The sequence below is a fragment of the Micromys minutus genome (assembly GCF_963924665.1).
Source record: "Micromys minutus genome assembly, chromosome: 31".
NCBI classification, from domain to species: Eukaryota; Metazoa; Chordata; class Mammalia; order Rodentia; family Muridae; genus Micromys; species Micromys minutus.
The window spans coordinates 18324862-18344628 of NC_137966.1; the positions used below are offsets into that span (position 1 = coordinate 18324862).

At 51.2% G+C, this 19767-nt stretch overlaps 1 protein-coding gene across 1 annotated transcript in view; it reads right to left on the minus strand.

The window, feature by feature from the left end:
• Positions 1-9118, minus strand: part of PPL (periplakin) — a 47043-nt gene extending 37925 nt beyond the window's left edge. The window contains exon 1 of the mRNA XM_080942206.1: positions 8987-9118. Coding sequence (XP_080798332.1) covers positions 8987-9048 — 62 coding nt within the window. The 5' untranslated portion in view covers positions 9049-9118. The remainder of the gene's footprint in view (positions 1-8986) is intronic.
• Between the last annotated feature and the right edge of the window lie 10649 nt (positions 9119-19767).

Sequence of the window (19767 nt, forward strand, 5' to 3'; positions counted from 1 at the left end):
ATACTAACCCTAACCCACCCCACCCCAGACAAAGAGACAAGAGACACTCGGGACAGATGGGTGAGGTAGTCACCTCCAGGAGTGTCAGGGTAATTGACATCTTGTTGGTACCCTACTCAGTACATTAATCCCAGGTAACAGGCAAGGTGACAATCAGTGATGGTAAACCAAGCTGAGTCACTCTTTTAGATGTGACCACAAGGGACTCCGCACCTGTCCCTTTGAACAAGACTTTCAAGTGCAAAAAACCAGCAACACAGGAACCTGGGTCACACACCCCACCCAGTGATGACACAGGCTCCCTCTCTGACCCTCAGGCCACCTGACAAGATGGATGTTATTGGCTCACACTGGGGTGGAATGCTGTGCTTCAGAGCAGGCTGCGGTGGTGGGGGTCTCAAATTCTCTTATCACGTCTGCATGTCTTTGTGATAGAATATTGCAGCTTTTGCATTTTTTGCTTTTTAATGCAGTTATTATTATTAGGAACCATTTTGAGAAGGAGTTAACCTGTGCACAACCTAGACTGGTCAGTAAATGTCCACACTAATAACTGTAGCAGCCCAGCAGGTACTCCCTAGACATTCGATAACAGCTCAATACATTTCATTTCTAACTCCTTGCCATCTCCCTCTTCCTGTCACAGACCCTGGGGACAGGACTTTGACCATAAGCCCCTGGAGACATGAACTGTAGACAGACCATAAAATGCCTGGTCTAATTAATGCCTATATCCTGAGCCCCAAACTTATGCAAGCTCTAGAATTAAGGGTTACAGAAGGGCCCACCCTAAAGATGAGTAAATCTTTATTGTCCTAAACTTTATAGGTTATTAGGGAGTGTTAAGAAAACACCCCAATGATTATAATTAGGAAGATTACCTAGACCAGGGTATTTTCAGCCTCATTAGTCCTATTCAGGCCTCCTAATCCAACTTGTTGTTTGTTTGTTTGTTTGTTTGGAGAAACATTCTTACTATTGTAGACCAGGCTGATCTTCAATTTGTAAACTTCTGCTTTCAGCCTTTTGAGTGCTAGGATTACAGGTGCTCTTCTGATCTAAACTTAGTTGTGGAAAATATAACTCAGTCCAATAAAAGAACGAGTAAAGAACAGAGAAATGAAAAAAGGGAAACACTATAAATGGCAAAGCAGCAGAGTGGGTCCACACACATTGGTCACTACAATAAACATAACTGAGTTAAACTCTCTAATTAAGGGACTGGGGATCTAGTTCAAGTTGGTGGAATGCTTGACTAGCATGCATAAAGCCTGGTGGTTTCAGTTGTCAGCCCTTATAACTTGGGCATGATGTTGTAATCTCAGAATTTGGGAGATGGAGTAAGGAGGATCAGGAGTACAAGGTAATCTTTATATCAAAAGTTCAAGGCCAGCCTGGGCTACATGAGATCCTATCTGTCTAAAGATAGATTTCCCTCCTTGGAACTCACAAAAATCCACTAGTGTTTGCCTTTCAGGTACTGAGATTAAAGGTGTGCACCACAAGCCTGGCTTGCACAACATATTAAGATATACCTATAACTATGTGACACAGGCAAGATGAAAATAAAAGAACAGAAGGTAACATTCCAGGAAGCTGCCACTGAATAGGGATGTAGATTATAAATTATGTGTATAATCTACACATTCCTAAAAACAGGACAGAGCATGACATCAATATCGACTGTGAATACTCCTGACTGCACAGCCCAGGGACAGAGGCAATTGCCTCTAAAGGTTCTGATTTAATTTGTCTGAGATAAGATATATCCTGGTAGACCTCCTCAGGGTATTCTGAAATACAGCCAGGGCTGAGAACAAGGAAACACAGCAACTATTAAAGCTGCTCAACACGGATGCATGGAAAAAAATCCCAAGTCTCCACCAGAAGGAAGTCTTAAGAGAAAGCCACATACAGGCGATGTTCAATAAATACCAGATTGATTAGCCAATTGACCGATACTTTCCCTACTAAAAACTTCTGTGGTAATCAGTCAGTTCCCCCACACCCAGTTATTAATCCTGGGGAAGTCAACCCTACACGGTGTGGGTTGTTGGGGCAGTAATTCCTGCTCTATTTTTAAGGCCTGAACTGCCTCTGCCCAGGGAAGGCCACCCACCTCCTGGCTTCCAGGCCTCCACTTCTCATTACAGACACACAAAGGTCAAGTCATGAATATAGTCTTGAAGTTTCCTATAGTATTTACAGGGCTCAAGCTAACTATGGTGCCTCTGGCCATTAGAATGTCATTCTGAGTTAGAGTTATGTCATCATGACCCAGTTGTGTAGGATGATGTCATTATATAACAGGGAGGGCCCAGCTTATCATTGGAAGAGAAGGAAAGGTAGGCGGGGAAAAGTCTTGGAAGGAGGAGGCAGGAGGATTTGGGAGGAGGCAACATGGAAACAGACATGGATGTTTCTCTTAGCACATCTCTAGATGGATAAGGTTGTTATGATTATTCCTAAGGGTTTCTATGGGTCATTTTATCTTATCTAAGTGGACAGTTTATATCTTTGTCAACTGGTTGTAGGCTTATTGTGTAGAGGGACTGTGGATTGAGAATTTAACATATAAACCTGTTTGATAAGTTAATGATTGTGGAGACATGTTTTTCCAGGTGGTGGAGGACAGTGTGTGAAAGCAAAATTCTGGAGCAGTCATGGACCATCCAGGACAGAAGGTGTGGAATGGACCGCACCTGAGTACTTAGAGGCGACATGGAGCCGCTAAGATAAAGTGCCATGTGGCCCTACATGAGCTGGCACTAGTGCAGGATAAAAAGTGGCCCCCAACATAGGGCTTGGGCTAGCAGAATGGTACCAAAAAGAAGTAGTCACCCTTATATCTGCCACCAGGACTTAGTGGGTACCCTTTCATGGCCATATTCACTGCAGATTCTCTTTAAAAAAAAAAAAAAAGGTCATTTATATCAATTGTCTTGCAGTACCCCTCTAAGGAATATATAATTTTATTTAGTTTGACATTTTATTATTTTTATGTGTGTGGATGTTTTGCCTGCATGTACTTCTATACACCACAAGTTTGCCTGATACTTAAGGAGGTCAGGAAAGAGTGTTGCACCCCCAGGAACTGTAGTTGCATTAGGCTGTGAACCACCATGTGGTACTAAGAACTAAACCAGGGTCTTCTGTAATAGCATCACATGTTCTTAACTGCTGACCATCTCCCTAGCCCACCATTCATATTTTTAATACATCTGTTTGTCTACATCCAAATGTAAGAAATAAAATTGCTTTTTGTTTTTTTTTGTTTTCATTGTTGCTGTTAGTTGCTTTTGTTTTGAGATCAGGTCTCATTATGGAGCTTAGATTGTCCCTGAGCTCACGGTCTTTCTGCCTTGGCCTCTCCAGTGCTGGGACTGCAGGTCCACCTCACCACACCTGGCTGCTGTTTTTTTAAACCTACTAACATTGTCTCTTACCTTTCATCCACTTGCTTTGCCTGCTCAGCAAAATGTATCCCGGTGAGAATACAATGTGTCTCTTAAAATAGCAGTTTGAAAGGATCTTTATCAGTCCGTCTCCTGACAGCCCCCAGGCTCTGCTTAGATGCTCCCATCTCCCCTCCTTCTTATATTTCAGTACCTAGTCCCCTTCACTGTTACCCTGCCATTTATTCTGCCCCCTCCCTAGTGCAGATCAGAGACTGGATGGGGGTAGGGCACACTGCTCAGTCTTCTCAGTGAGTTCTGGAGGCAGCAGTGGGGACCCATTTAAGGGAGGACAAGGCAACAGGAGGCCTCTCAGGCTTGGAAGGCTGTGAGTGAAAAAGCAGAAAGAACAAAGCCCTGAGGCAAGTTCTCTCTTCAGCTGCCTAGACAGGCTGAGGCAGGCAGGAGGGCACAGATGGTGCCAGGGAGGTCCCACACGCCTACAGGGGGTTGCTGTACCCTGGTGGGGGGGTTGATTCCTATCCCCTCAGCTTTGGGTAGTAACTAACACTGAGTTGGCTGAGCTATGCGTCCCCCTCTCTCCCGAGGCTGATCCTTGTCAGCGCCTGAATCCTTAGCAGTGCTTCCCACAGGCTGAGCCCAGCTCTGTCCTAGATCTCTTCATCTGCCAAAATGGTTTGCACAGAGATCTGGAGAGACTCAGATATGGTGGCTCCTAAAGGCACGTGGGAAACTTAGGCAGAAGAACTGTCAGGAGTTCAAAGCTGATATGGGCTATGTAGTTAATTGGGGGTCAGCCTGGGCTACAGAATGAGTTTGAAACCAGCCTGGGATATATGGTGAGTTCAAGGACACCGTAAGCCACATAGTAGCTTAAGACCCTGACTAAACACTCTTCCCTCCAACCCTACAAATCAATTAATTAAGTAAGTAATTTAAAAATGGAACTGGGTAGTAGCAGAGTCTGAAGCCCTAGAGTCAACATTTGGCCACCCGGATGGAGAGTCTCTGGACTGCACTGCCACCATCCTCAGGCACGGGGGTGGGGTTTCCCCTCCAGAACCCTTGGGCTCCCGCAGAGTCCTCTTGTGAGCCCAGGGTGGTGCCTTTACATTCAGCTTCAGTGTTTGCCTCTGGGAAGTGAGACCCAGCCCATCTGGTGGGTATGAGGTCAGACCGACACCTTACCATATTCCAGCCACGTTGCCCTTCTTCGGCAGGTGCAGGGAAGTGGTGGGTTCTTAGGGGGTGGTATGTTTTGCTGACAGACCCTCCCCCTCCCCTAAATCATTCTCCCTCCAGCTGTTATGTGTCAGTGGGTTTCTGCATAGCCTACCTGAGTCTGCTGCCTGGCAGGCTTCTCCACTTAGGACCATGTCCCTCCTAACAGTGTGTGGTGGCTACCTCCTCTGAGAATGAGCCAGGGCTGGACCTATCACACAGTCATTTTGCTGATCCACCCAGTAGTTGCTCCGACTGGGGGTTGTAACACTGATCCTACTACTCAAATGATGAAATTGAGGTTCAGAGACACGGGAGTGATCTCCTCAAGGTCACAAAGCTCAGGGGAGGCACATGGGGCTTGAACTCATGCCCAGTGGACATCAAACACTGCTCTTAGATAACAAGATGGTCAGTGAGCCCCAAGACATTCTTCTTGCTCGTCCCCTCCTTACACACAGGCTCCTCCCACTGGGGCGGGACCATTTGTGATGGTTACTCTTGATTATAAAATTGATAAGACCTAGCATCATTTTGAAGATAAACTTTTGGGCATACGTGGCAAGGAGTTTCTAGATTGGGTTAGCTGAAGTGGAAAGACCTATCCTAAGTATAATCAGCACCATCCCACGGGGTGGGGTCCCAGACTGAATTAAAAGGAAAGAGGGAGCTGAGCGCCAGCATCCATCCATCTCTGCTCCCTCAGGTGTCTAGACAAGGTGTCTAGCTGCCTCATGCTCCGGCCACCATTGCCTCCCCGCAGGCGGTTCCCTTAGAACTGTGAGGTAAACCCTTCCTCCCTTAAGTAGCATCTGTCAGGCCTTTGGTCACACAGTGAGTAACTAAGACAGCCTTCTTGCAAGCAGACTGGACGGGGCTGGGAGAGGCTGTGATGGACAGGCTGAGGTGGGCAGTACTGGAGGTGGGCAGTACTGGAGGTGGGCATGTGAGATCAGTTCTGTTTTTAGATGGGATACTTCTCTGATGTAGACCTGGCTGGTCTGGGACTCATGGAGACCATCCATCAAGGCCAAGCGTTTTGTCTTCGGATTCAAGTCTGACCCCAAAGCCAGGTCTTAATTACTTTGCTCGGACACAGACACCTTCCCAGGAAGACTTCCCTGAGGCACTCTGACCTGACAGCCTCATGCTCTTCACTATTCCAGAACACAGAGTGGGTGAGCTGGAGACCCGTTCTGACCTATCAGTCACATGGTCATACCTGTGTTTAATAAGCTTAACCTCATCTAATCTCCCCTTCGTGACGCCAGCAACTGAGAGCCAGGAGTTGTCCAGGTCTCCTCCCTCAGCTTTGCTCCACCCACAGGAATGTCATGGTTTGTTCATGGGATTAGAGTAGGCGCATCCTCTGCATTCATGTGTGTTCACACAGGGTCTCATGCTGCGTAGGCTGGCTTCTATTCTTCTGTGTCAACAGGAATGGTGGTGAACTTCTGACCCTCCTGCCTCCACATCCCAAGTGCCAGGGTGACAGGCATGTGCCACCAAGCCTGCTTTTACATCATTCTGGGAATCAAACCTAGGGCTTCATAGATGCCAGGCCAAGTATTCTATCAACCGGTCTACACTCCCAGCCACACACCCCTGCATTTGTTTATTTATCAACATTACCACCACCCTCGTGTGTTGATGGTTCCTCTGGTTCTCACCCCTTTCTCTGTGTTACTTCATTTTCTGTTATCCCCATTCCAGGGGAGAAAGTGGCTCAGAGAGATCAAGAACCCCCCTCACTAAAGTTGCACAGCCAACAGGGTGCAAGCATGTACTGTACAGTACCTTCCTGTTAGTCTAGATGCTATCCTCAGTGACCTGTACCAGCAAGCTTGACCCTGTCATTAGTCAGGTGTGAACACCAACTTCCACACCTGTCATTAGGAACCAGGGTGACAGGAGCAGCGGGGTTCACACCCTGCCCAGAACCCCTCAACCCATGTCATCTGCTAAAAGGCAAACAAACAGGTAGGGGGCATCTCTGTTCTCTGACAGGGATTTGGCTGCCTGGGCATAAAGGTCCTGACTCAAGGCTGCTGGGTCCCCTGAGCTTGGGAAGGCACGAATAACTTGGGTACTTCTGGTATGCTGGGACTTTGCTTCTCGAGCCCTTCACTCCACTGAAATACTTAGCAGACAGGGAAACTGAGGTTCAGAGTTTTGCCCTGGTGTAGCAAAACCAGGATGAGCAGCAAGGCTTCCCTGGACCTGAGTTCCTACCCATCTTCCCCTACCGCCTCCTTCCTCCAGGATTGCGCCGTCCCTCAGACAACAACAGAGGAGCCATGGAGAACTCAGAATGCAGCGATAACTATGGGAGTACTCCCTATGGCCAGCAACCACACACACACACACACACACACACACACACACACACACACACAAGGCTGGCTGGGCGTGAGCCAGTGCTGCAGAGTTTCTTGTAATCTCCAGCTCTGGGGAGGATCAGGCAGGAAGATGGAGTTCAAGGCTAGGCTGAGTTACACAGTGGTTTTAAGGCAAACCCGAGCTACATAACAAAAGCCTGTCTCAAAAAAAAAAAAAAAAAAAAAGATGAGACAGACAGACAGACAGACAGACAGACAAAATAGGCATTAGGCTGCCCTACCCCACAGTTTGATCAGGAGCTAGTCCTCCAGCAAGGGGTTGGGGACAGTGGCACCCTGGGCTAGGAAACCATGAAGTGTCTGGTCTCTACTCAGGGCTGGGTGACCCCAGAGACCTCTAAGTTGAGGTGCATGGCCAAAGCTGCCTGCCAAAGACTAAGTGGGGCTGCCTAGACCAGGAGGAAGGCAGTGCTCTGGTACTTAACCACCAGGTTCTCAGAGCATCGAGCTCCTGTGACTGGAAAGGATGGAGAACCTTCTTCCCTTCTCTGCTCTCTTGCCTTTGCTGTTAGGTCCAAGCCCAGGCCTTCCAGTCTAGAGGGCTGGGAGTGTGAGGGTGGGGCCTGGCCCAGCTCCTGATGTGTGACTCTCCTCCTGCTGAGGACCACAGGGGCCTGACCCCTTGTGGGACTGGCACGGAGTGTCGGATTGTGCAATACTCAAGAGAGCCGCCCATGGACTGGATGGGACCCCAACTGGTTCTGACAGCCAGCTGGATCAGCCACAGAGGAACAGTATGAAGAGCCCTGCCCAGCCTTTGGGGTTGTGAAAGGCTGAAAGACATGGTTGATGAGGAGAAGGCAGAAGAGGGGAGGGGACGGCAGAACAAGGGAAGAAATTACTCTGAGCCTCAAGCAGCCCCTCAGTGGAACTACAGGAAAGCAGAATTTCTGAAAACGTATGAATATGCAAGCCATAGGCCAGGGCACCTGTCTCAGTAGGCGGGTCTGGGCTGAAAGGCAGAAACAGTCAGTGGGAAAGCTCTGGGCCACAATCTCCTGTCTTGCCTCCATCTCGAGTCTGGGGAGCGGGGACGATCTGTTCATGGCCAGGGGGAGGAGCGCAGCCAGGTGTTGAGCCTCTCTACCAGGTCACTTCTCATCTGCCTCAAGTTGTTCGGAGGGACCCTCCCCACTTCCCCTAGAGGGGTGCCAAGACAGAGGATCGAATTTCACTCCTCCCTCAATCTCAGAAGCTTCACCAGTCTCCCCCAAACCGGTTATTAAGCGAATGAATACATTAGGCTTATCAAAACCGACGTGGGCTGTCTCTCCATCCAGACACATCAAGACTTGTCATTCGCTTCTCGGGCGGTCCTGAGAACCCAGGGATCGCAGACGCGGCCAGTTTCGGGGATGGGGGGGGGGTAGGGAAGCGCCAGGAGCCACACCCCTGAGAAATCACGCAGTGAGAAATTGGCCTGTCCCCACCCAGCCGGGCCGAGCGGGAATCTAGAGAGCCCGAGAATGCCTTAGCATTGGCCCCGGGGCCCCAGGGCCCACCGCGACCTCCGAGTGCTCTAGCGCAGGCAGGCGGGGACAGGTGGCTCACCCTTGGAGCCACCACATCTCGCAGCCCAACGCCATCAGCAGCACCTGCGCGGTCTACAATTTCCTCAGGGGACCATCCTACACACAGCTTATTTTCCGAGTCCCAGGGTGGAAACAACGTTTCACGACCGAGATTCCAAGTTCAGGACAAACCCACAGCTTCGTGTGCAGTCAGTACCTTGTACTTCAAACTCAAGTCTCCACCATCCAGGCCCCCAAAGTAGCGCATCATGGGGGCTATAGGAGTCCCTCCCGTCACTCTTGTTGCCTTCTCACCGGTCCTATCCCAGCAGAGCAGAACTTTCCAGTTACAGAGGAACCTTCGCACAGCGTCCCCACGCATCCCCACTCCTGGCTCCGCTCTAGGTCTCCCCCATCCTAGCCCAGGACGCCCCCTCACCTCCGCGTCTGCACTGTTGGGCTGTATTTGCCTTTGTTTCTCTTCCTGAAGAGCGAGTGCATGGTGGCGCTTGGGACGGAGGGACCTGGAACGCGACGACGGGCCCGGCGCGCACCGAAAGCGGACGGTGGGCTCAGGGGAAAGGCAGCGGTGGAGGCGGCAGCGGCGCGCGGAGCCCCGTGTGCAGAGGGCCGCGGCTCTGGGTCACTACAGGAACAAGGCGGGGCGACCGCCGGCCACTTGCTTGCCTGCCGCACCCCGGGAAGGTGGCGCTTACCTTGCAGGCGGGGCTTCGGACACGATCCCTGGGTCCCTGCGGGACACCGCCCGCCCGGGTTGCCCAGCACTGCAGAGGCTGCGCAACCTGTCGCCAGAACCTGGACGACCAGGCCACCTGCGCCAGCCTCGAGGCCACGCCCATCGTGCGCATAGAGCCTGGCGCGCCCCCTGGCTGAAGGGTTTACCTGGGCAATCCCAAGACACCAGGACACTCATCTTGTGATGATCCACAGTGGGACCTCAGACAGGTGTGGAAGACCCGGGGTGGTTGGTAGTGGGGTCTCTGCTTCCTGCGAGGTCAACAAATCACACTCAAGGTGGGGGGGCACCGGGACTGGCGGTGGCCTCAGCCACGCATGGGAAAGAATTCGATTCTTGTGGCCACCTATGGTCTGTTAGGACTTCTCTGAGAGTTGATTGCCCTTTGCCTCAGTTTCCTAATTGGCCAAGGGAAGAAAATGACGACCCGCATCCAGACGGTCTATAGGAGATTCCTGTATCTAATTCACCAGTGAGCTTGGCACACTGTGGCAACTCAAACAAGAAGGGAGCAACTGGGGAGGAAATACATACCCCTTGAGATGTTCATAACCCCAGGCCTTGGTATGATAGCGACTTCATGGTAGATCGTAAAAGCTGTTTAGTTCTGGCCGAGAGGAGCAACGTTGTGTAATCCTGCCTGAATGCCCTGGAGTGAGGCTGAGCTGGGGGTAGAAGATTGATGGAGACATGGGAGTTTTATCCCATTCAGATCTGTGCCCGCATCTCACAAGCTCAGGAGACACAGGAAGGGACACATCTCTGGTTTTGTTGGCTAATGGAAAACTGAGCCTGTGTAGAAGTTATAGTGGAGAAGGACAGCTGAAAGGACTCAGTGCCACCCTGGGGTGGGGTGGGGGATGGGAGTTCAACTGGGAAGAGGCACGCTGGAGAGATTCTAGAGACAGCCAAAGGGCTCACAGTTCAAGTATGGATACGAGATCTTGAGAGTGGACAGGGACAGACAGCTGTGGGACTTATACCATCAAGAGCCTCGGATCCAAGTTCAGCTGTCTGACTCCAGTCTCTGTTCCATGGGTTTAAAATAAAGGAGGTTGGTGTTTAGGGCTGGGGGTCTCAGTAGCTCAGAGAACACACCGCTCTTGAGAGGACCCTGTTAGTTCCCGGAACTTGTTAGGCGGCTCCGGCACCAGGGCATCTGATGCCTTCCTCTGGACTCCGAAGGCACCTGCTCTCGTGTGTGTGTGTGTGTGTGTGTGTGTGTGTGTGTGTGTGTGTTTTATATTAAAATATAACTGTGGAGGTTAAGACAGGAAGTTCAGCACCTGAGAGCTAGTACCTGTACAATATGTTTTTGTATATATAGAAGGCTTCTGGAAGGATCTATGAGAAACTGTTAGCCTTGACTTCCCTGAGGAAGAATGAGACTTCACTGGGGAAGGAGGGGAGGTAGCCAGGACAGACTGTGTTTGGATCTTTCTTTACTCGGTCTCTTTTCAGCTGTGGGGAACAGTGAGTGAGTCCTATTACCTCTTTGGCCTCAGTTTTTCCCATCTGTAAAATGGATATAAAGGCAGATTCACCACCATGGGATGAGACCCTTCATAGTGAGCCTCTAGCACAGTCAGATTGTAATTAGACTGAGCTCTGCAGAAACAGGGATGTGTCCTTTGTCATAGGCTGTCACCTCACTGCATGTCAGGGACAGCTCTGAATAAAACTGCAAACACTCAAATCCTTTTGCTCAACAACTCCTGGGCGGTATGAAGCGGTGTTGGGGAAGTGGTATGGGTCAGGAGCTGCAGACCAATCAGCTTGGAGCACAGCAAAATAGCAACACTAATATTGTCCTAGGGTCTCACCTCTGATGATCTGTTCTGAGCATTCCCTGTGAGGTGAAGCTCTTAGACTCCCTACCTAAGAGGAACTTAATATCGTGGCCTTTTCTCTGGCAAGGGAGCCATGTTCTGAAAGCCACAGTGCCCGGCTGGTCTATGGCCACCAGCTGCGAAGCACCCAAACTCTGGACAGCCCTATCTCTAGCCACCATAGCTTTTACTCCCCGGCTCAGGGCAACAGGCTTGGTGTCCACTGACTCAGCTGGGCCCGGCCCAGGAGTGTTGGAGCGAATTAACAGATTAGGGGTGGAATTCCATTTGGCCCTCACTCCATGTTTTAAAACAGTCAGACGAGGGCTGGCGCAGCTGTGTGTGCACACGCACGTTTGTGTGCACTTGTGTATGCGAATGAGTTCCACACACAGCTGTAGGCAGGCAGGATGGGGTGGGGTATCTGCCCTCACTCGCACATCCTCTGGGGGCCAGATGGGGTTAGTTCAGCACTGCCAAGCTGTCTTCTGCCAAGTGACTCATCCCCTCTGTAGGGGGCGGGGAGACCAGCAGGAGAGGATTGCGTAGGGACTTGTTCCAGGATTGTCAAACCTCACTGAGGAGGTACCTGCAGTGCCCAGCAACCAGTGACCCTTGGCCTCCCATACCCGTCTCTTTCCAAAGCGGGAAGGAGGGCTCTCTTTCATTGTCGCAAGGGTCACCCACACCCTCTTGGTGTTCAGCAGTTCCCCAGAAGTTGGAGAGGAATGTACACTCCAGGCTCACTCACTTTGAACCAGTTTGGAACAGGAAGAACAACATTCTCTCAGCCCGGAGCAGAGGGCCCTGCTTGTAGGACCAGGATGGAACCCTCTCCTCCCAGGGTGGAGGCCCAGCTCCATCCTCTTGTGGATAGACCCTCTCTCATCTCCAATATGGCTCCACTGTCACCCGAAGAATCTTACTTACATATAGATTCTTGCCAGCCATGGTGGCATAGACCTGTCACTTCAGCTGAGGCTTAGGAAGGAGGACTGAAACCTCAAAAGCCTGCCTCAGCTCCAGAGTAAGTTCAAGGCTAGCCCAAGTAACTTATCAAGGCTAGCCCAAGCCACTTAATAAGTCCCTGTCACCAAAGAAAAATGGAAAGAGCTGGAGGCAGAGCTCGGTGGTGTGTTGACTTACGCGGCACCTGCAAGGCCCTGCATTCAAGTTCATTTTTCCCCCTCTGGGATTGTGGCTTAATTTTATCAGCACCGTACTCTACCCACTGAGATAACCAGCCAGATGGAAATGCTTTTCAATGAGTAGCCACCCTCTGGAGCACTGAAGCAAGAGGCTTGGGGTGATGTGGAAGACACAGGTCAAAGCCAGTCTGGGATTGAGTCCTGACTGTGCGATCTCTCAGATGACTTAACCACTCTGACTGTCTCACCTAATACCTGGGGGGCAGCCAGTGCCAAGGGATGTGTTCAGAGCTCTGTATAGAGCCTCCCCTCCCCCACAGGACAGGAGGGGGCTGGCCCAGCTTCTCCCTCTATTGTGTAACGTATGTTTACTTTCCTTTTGGGACAATTCTTGGGATGGAAAGTCAAGCTGGCCCTCCAGCTCACATGAGCTGACTCATACGTACCCCTGAGCTGGGCCCCCGGAGCTCCCCATCCTTGGCAAGAGGGGAAGCTGAGCTCTGGAAACAGGCACAGAAGAGGGTCCAAGGTGACTCACTGAGTCCTCCTGCTCCTGAGTCACCTCTAGAGTATTCACTTCAGGCCCTCACCCACTGAGGCCCCTGGCAGCCTCCCCCTGTCTGATGGGTACCCCACCCTGTGGTCACTCCAGGAAGACAGGCTCCCATGACTCCCTGGTACCCTCCCTAGACTCAGGTATACACCTGTGCAGTTGTGTGTGTTGCCAAATATGGAGACAACGCCCACTATGGTTGGATGGTGATTTCTCTGATCCCCAGGGTCCTGGCCCTTTCTCCATATGGCCAAGCCACAGAAGGGTGACCCTGAAGCTCAGACACCCCACGGTAGGGCTAGCCCTGGGGCTCTCACACTCACTGTTAGGGCTTCTCTGCAAGGAAGCCACCCCATCAGGGCAGAGTGGTTCTAGGTGGGGCTAAACAGGCTCTGCCAGGCACAGCATCTCTGCAGGGCAGCCTGCCCAGCCTCCTGTCCACGCCCAGCTGCTTCTTCCTGCCTGCTGCCCGCTCCTCCCCTTTTGGGCCTTGCCAGGCTCATGCAGAGCAGAGCAGTACAGCTGCATTCTTGGGCAAGTGTCTAGGGTGTGCATGATCCTGGGGCTGGTCAGGTCAGAAGGTTAGGGCCTTGTTCCCTCCAGTGTCCAAGTGATAGATGAGTCAGACCACAAGGGGCAGAACAAGAAAGCAAACCAGGTATTAGCTTGAAGCCCTTCTGGGTTCAAAAGGCAGCTTAGCCATACTCCCAGTTGTGTGACTTTGGGGAGGTGGTTGGCCCTCTCTGGTAAATGAGAACTTGGGAGCTGAGACGCTCAGTCCGAGCTCTTTCATTTCCTTGTGGCGTGACCCTGAGCAAGTATCTCCAACTCTCCAAACCCCAGTTTTCACATCTGCAAAATGTAAGCACCCTGATACAGTCTCCACAGACTCAACCATTCAAAGACAGATAATACAGAGCGTATCCTCACAGCACACGCTCTGACGAGCCTGGACTAGAGAACCCAGCTGCCTAATCCTAAGGGAATGATGGATGGGCCACTATTCTAGGCTTTTCAGCTACAGCTGTATGATCATGGCACGCTTCTCAAGTCCAGCCCCTCGTTCCGAGTGCATTAACCTCTTGCTGGACAAAGACTGTGTAATCGGTATTGTGTATGGTCCCAGGGAAGTTCTTCAGAGTACCAGTTGGTAGTCCTAAGTCAGAATTATGGTAGAAGAGAAGTAGTTTCTTTTCCATCTATCTGTTTGTCCGTCTACCCACCCACCCACCCATCTGTCCACTCACCTATCCACCCACCCACCCATCTGTCTGTCTGTCCGTGCATCCGTCTGTTCAATCTTGACCTGTTTATTTATAGCCAGGATCTCATGCAGCCCTTTTGGCCTCAAGCTCCCTTTGTCAGCCAGACTAACCTAAACTGAAGATGACCTTGAATTTCCAATCCCCCTGCCTCTACCTTCTAAGTATTGGGATTATGAGCATGGCTGGTTTGTGTGGTGCATGGGATAGCACCTGGGAGTTGCTCGTGTTAGATTAGCACTGGATCAGCAGCGCCATATCCCCAGCTCATCACATCATCCAATACTTATCGAGCAGGTATTTGACCAATGAAGTCCTAGCTCCTCAGGACATGACATCAGGGTGGAGCCCTCAGAGGGCTTGCTGTGGAGGAGCAGGGTGAGGATAGGGATGAAGTAAGTTCAAGGACACACACACACACACACACACACACACATGTGGGGGTGGGGAGGGGCAGGGCTGGAACACTGGGGTAGATGGGAAGGAAGAACCTCAGTTATAGGTACCCCAAGGCCCCTCCTGTCCTGCATCACTGGCATTTCTATGGCAACCAGGCTTTCCCCACCTGTTGCTGGGTAAGGGAAGTGTACCCAGAAGCCCTAGCGCTTCCTTCATGTGCAATGGTCCACAGAGGTAGCACCTGCTGTATGTCCAGCCCAGGACTTGCAACAGTGAGCGAGCGAGGCACATCCCTCACAGGAGATGACGGGACGGCAGCCACACTGTTTTCCTCTGTGTTTATGCACTTACACATTCTGGTGTGTTTGGGTGCATATGTATGCACGGGTGCACATGCACACGTGTGTGTGCATGCGAAGGCAACCTTGGGTGTTCCTCAGGCACTGTCTACCTTGGTTCAGTTAGTTATTGTTTCTTTGTATTTTGGTTTTCCAGACAGGGTTTATTTGTGTAGCCTCGGCTGTCCAGGAATTCACTCTGTAGATCAGGCTGGCCTCAAACTCAGAGATCTCCCTGCCTCTACTTTCTGAGCTTTTTGGTTTTGTTTGTCATTTTGGGGTTGTTGTTTTGTTTTTTGTTTTTTTGTTTTTTTGTTTTTTTTGTTTTTTTGTTTTTTTTTGGGGGGGTAGGGTCTCTCACTCTGACCTGGTTAGAGCAATTCCATTAGATGATCTAGCCAGAAAGCTCCCGAGGATCTGTCTTTGCCTCCCAGCACCGGAACTACCAGTGCGCCCCACCAGCCCCATTTAAAAACGTGCTGAACTTTTAGTTTATGTGAACAAGTGTTGGGCTGAGTGTGCTTACATGTGCCACATGTGTGCCTGGCCCAAAAGAGGGCTCCCGATCTCTGGAACAGGGTCTCGATCAGTTTCGAGCTGCCCCATTGGTACTGGGAAATAAACCTGGGTCCTATGCAAGAGCAGCAAATTGCTCTTAACTGCTAGGCCATCTCCAGTCCCAGCCCCAAATTTTAAACCAGGTCTTCATGCTTGCATGGCCGCCACTTTTAAAAAGAAAGAGAGAGAAGAGGGAAGAGAGACGAGCTCAAGTGCCGACCAGTCAAGGGGTGTTAATAAGCCAGTAGGTGAGCAGCCTCCACAGCTGGAGCGTGCGCAGGCGGAGAATGTGGGGGGTATGACGTCACAAGGAAGGAAGCCTGCGACGTAGCGAGATCAGATGCGATTAAAACATGCCAGCCAATCTGCCATGATCTGCCCATTAGGTCTTCCCTGACCTTTGTCCCCTCTCTGCTGAGTTCAAACATTCCAGCCTGGGACCCAGTGGCCAAGCTTCCATCCGCTGTTCTCACAGCCTTTCTCGGATCACAGAATCAAACTTAATCCCAGGTTTGGGCTGAGGGCCCAGACTGCGGCCTCCCCCAACCCTCCCTCGCCCTCTCCCCCGCGGGTCTGGGCAAGCTCCCTCCTTCCAGCCCTAAGTCTCCGCCCCATCCTTTCCTGTGGGCACGCCCCTGCTACTATGGGACGTGCCCTATCCAGGAGCTTCCCCACTGGAGATGCTGGGGTGACCCTGGAACTGCTCACATTCTCTGCTGGGATTTTTTTTTTCTTTCCAATTCTGAAGATTGAGCACAGGACTGCATGAATGCAAGCGTCCTTCTGAGCTCCATCCCCAGCCTTTTAAAAATATTTACTTATTTATAGCCAGGCATAGTGGCACATAGCTTTAATTCTAGTACTAGGAAGATAGAGGCAGGAGGATCTCTGTGAGTTCATGGCCAGCCTACACAGTGAGTTCCGGGACCACCAGAACCGTATTGTGAGACCCTGTCTCAAAATAACTAAGTAAATATATTAAAATAAAAAATACATTACAATTCAAAAATATATGTATTTACTTATATATATTTTTTAATATTTTGAGACAAGCTTTTGCTAAGCTCCCAGGACTGGATTTGAACTCACTTCTAGCCCTTGAAGTTTTGTCTTCCTGCTTCAGTCTCAAGTGTGGCTATGTGGCTATTGGCCTGTGTCACCAGACCAAATTAGGAAGTCTGGTCATTTATATTGCTTATGTGGAAGTGTCAAAGGTTTCTATTGTGTAAACTTGCCCAGATATGTATTGGGCGTTGTCAAATTGAGAGGCTCCAGAGAGTCAGCTGGTTGGTGGGGCTGAGGACCAAGGACCCTGGAGTCTGCTCTGTGGACATGAGAGACTTGAACGAATTCTTCCACCAGTGGCACTCCATGGTCTGCCCAAGCCTGTGGACAGAAAAGCACAGGGAGGGTGAGCATCCAGCTGACCTCTGCCCGCCATTGTCACCTGCTCCTTATCGGCCCTTTGGGGGTGACCCTGTAGGAATGGGATTCTCCTTCTTCTAGCTGGGGTTCTTCTCAGTTTCCCCTTTATGCACAAAAGTTATCCATGTGGCATTTACCTGAGCGTCAGATCCAAGGCCTCATCCCTCAGCTACCCTTCATTTCCAGCTTGCTGCAGGAAACCCTGCATGGTTCTAAGCTCCTCCTCCTTTTCCTAGTTTCCTCTTCTTCTCTCCCTCCTCCCATTTCTGAGCCCCACCTTCTCTTCTCTCCCTCCTCCCAGGCTCCTCCTCCTCCCTTCCTCCTCCCAGCACCCTCCTCCTTTCTTCTTGTGCTAGGCTCTTCCTCTTCTTCACTGTTCTCAGACCTTTCCTAGTTTTTCATCTTCCCCGTTCTCAGGTCCCTCCTCCCTCCTCCACCTTCCCTCCTCCCTCCGTGCTCCTTTCTGTTTTTTTTCCTCCTCCTCTCCTCACTTGTTCACTAGTCTGTCCTAAGCACAACGAGGCAGAGGCTGGACAGACAACCCCTAAGGTCTGTGCTCTCACACTTAGCCTCTGAACACTCCATTCTTCTCCACTGCTTCTCCCTCACCCCCCCCCCCCCGTACCTCCTCCCACTGATGGTCTCCCACTGAGACTGTTCCTACCCCAGGGCCTTTGCACCTCCTCAGTCTCTGCTGGCTCACAGCACTCAGGTCTACTCTCGTTCTGCTTTTTACTGCCCCTATCAAGTTCTCAGTGCAGTCTGATGTGCCACAGAACCGGCTCCTTGTGTCTCTCTGAACCTAGGGCCCAGATGTGCTATTCATATCCTGGCACCCTGCTAACGCCCAGCACCCACCTGGCCTCCCTCAGCACTTAATGAAAATCTTTGCCAGGGACGCTGAGGTGAAAGGCAGCGCCCAGACCTCTCCCCTTGCCACAGATCTTGAGAGGCAGGGAGTGGAGAGCTCAGGGTGTGGCCAGGAGGAACAGAACCCCCTCCCCTCCCCTCCCCATGTTCCCTCTTTAAGCTCCATGGTCCGACCTAGGATCGTAGAGGGAGGGGACCCCAGGACAAGCTGAGTCTTGTTCCTGTTTTGGGGTGCAGTAGCACACACCCAGCCTTCCCTTTGCCTCAGCAAGGCCACACTATGTACGCCCTATTTGTTAGCTCTCTCTCCACATGAAACCTCTCCATGCAGATGGTCTGGAGCCCTGCTGAGGCCAGGAACCAGCTCCCTTCAGACACTGCAGAAGGGTGGCTTAGCTGGCACCAGTGGGGCCCCTTTCAGCTTCCAGGCCTCTTGGGTTGTGAGATGGGAATTCATGTTATGTTTCAAGCTATAAGTTTGCTACCTGTGACAGGGGTGCCTGCCTCAGTCTGCAGGGACCCTGTGTCTGAGCAGGAGTGCTGGGGGCAGGCAGGGAGAAGGTAACGTTAGGGAGTAAGGAAGGTCTCCTTTCTGCATCCTGTCTCTCACTACAGATACCCCCCAGTATAGTCACCCAGAGGGTAGGCAGGTAACCAGGACCCTTAGGGGACACTGTGAGAGGAGAGACGTTTCCACAGGCTGCTTCTGTCCCTTTTGAGGCGTTCTCAAAACTGAGCATGGTGGTGCACACCTCTTGCTGGAAACTCAGGACGCCGAGGCAGAGGAGTGTGAAAAGGAGACAGGCTCTCCCTCGTGGTTCAAGCGTGCGACTCCTCCCTGGCAGGCTGTCTGTCTGGATCATCTGAACATTATTCACATGCTTTTTATCCACCTGTAAAAGCCACAGGGCAAGCTCAGATGCTTGTCCGCAGGGGAATGGAATGTGACCCGTTCTCAGAGGAGCATGACTCAGTGCCAGAAAGGAAGGAAGGGTGGTTGGGAACACTACACAAAAACCGAAACGAAATTCTTGACCAAAAGCTGTGGTAGCTCACACCTCGAATCTCAGCTCTCAGGAGGCTGAGGTGAGAGGGTGTTTGGCTGATAGACCCAGGGCTAGCCTTGACCATATAGCAAGACTGTCTAAAGGGGGGAAAGATGTGGGCAGTTTAGGGATGGCTCCGCATTTAAGAAGGTGTGCTGCTCTCAAGAAGACCCTGAGTTCAATTCCTGGGGCACCTCTAGCTACAGTTCCTGGGATCCAGTGTTTCCAGCTCTCCCAGCATTTGTGTTCACGTGTGCACATAATTAAAAAAAAAAAAAAAAAAAAAAAAAAGGACGTTAAGGCGAAATACAATGAAAGAGGAGACAATATGGCCACACATCTGTGAACAGAGAAGCAGAATTCACCAGGAGAGGAGGATCTGTGACAGCACCCACGCTGCCTACAGAGCTACCCAGCCCTGTGCACCCTCCCCCTGGTCCCATACCGAGGCTCTCCCACTATTTAAAGTCTTCTCATTGTTTTTAAGTGAGCTTTGGCTCACAGGGGACTCTGGGTGGAGTCCAGAAGCCTTAGGGAGGGCTAGGGATCAGAGTGGGCAGGGCCCGGATTGGCTCCGCTAGACCCTGCACCTGCCTAATCAAGGCTTCGAAGTGACCGGAAATGCTGCAATGCTGCGTGATGCTGTGCAGGTTACAACCAGCGCAACTGCGCACAGGGGCCCGTGTGGGCCTGGATGGCCCTGGAGGGTCCCCAACAAGGAGGCCCTGAGCTGTGAGCTGAGAATTGGAGAAAGCACAGGTGGAGGACTTCAGGGACAGATGTGATATCTGTCAGAAACAGTGGGGCAGGCTGAGGGGAGAGACGTCCTCCTCCTCCTGGGGATGAGAACGGAGTGTTGTGAGGACAGACTGCCCCTCTGGTTACTCGGTTTTTTGCATGCGCTGAGAGCTACCGTATTGCACAGTGAGATGGTTGTAGTAGTCACTCTCACGTTAGATGTGTTTTATTTTACACTCTCTCTCTCTCTCTCTCTCTCTCTCTCTCTCTCTCTCTCTCTCTGTGTGTGTGTGTGTG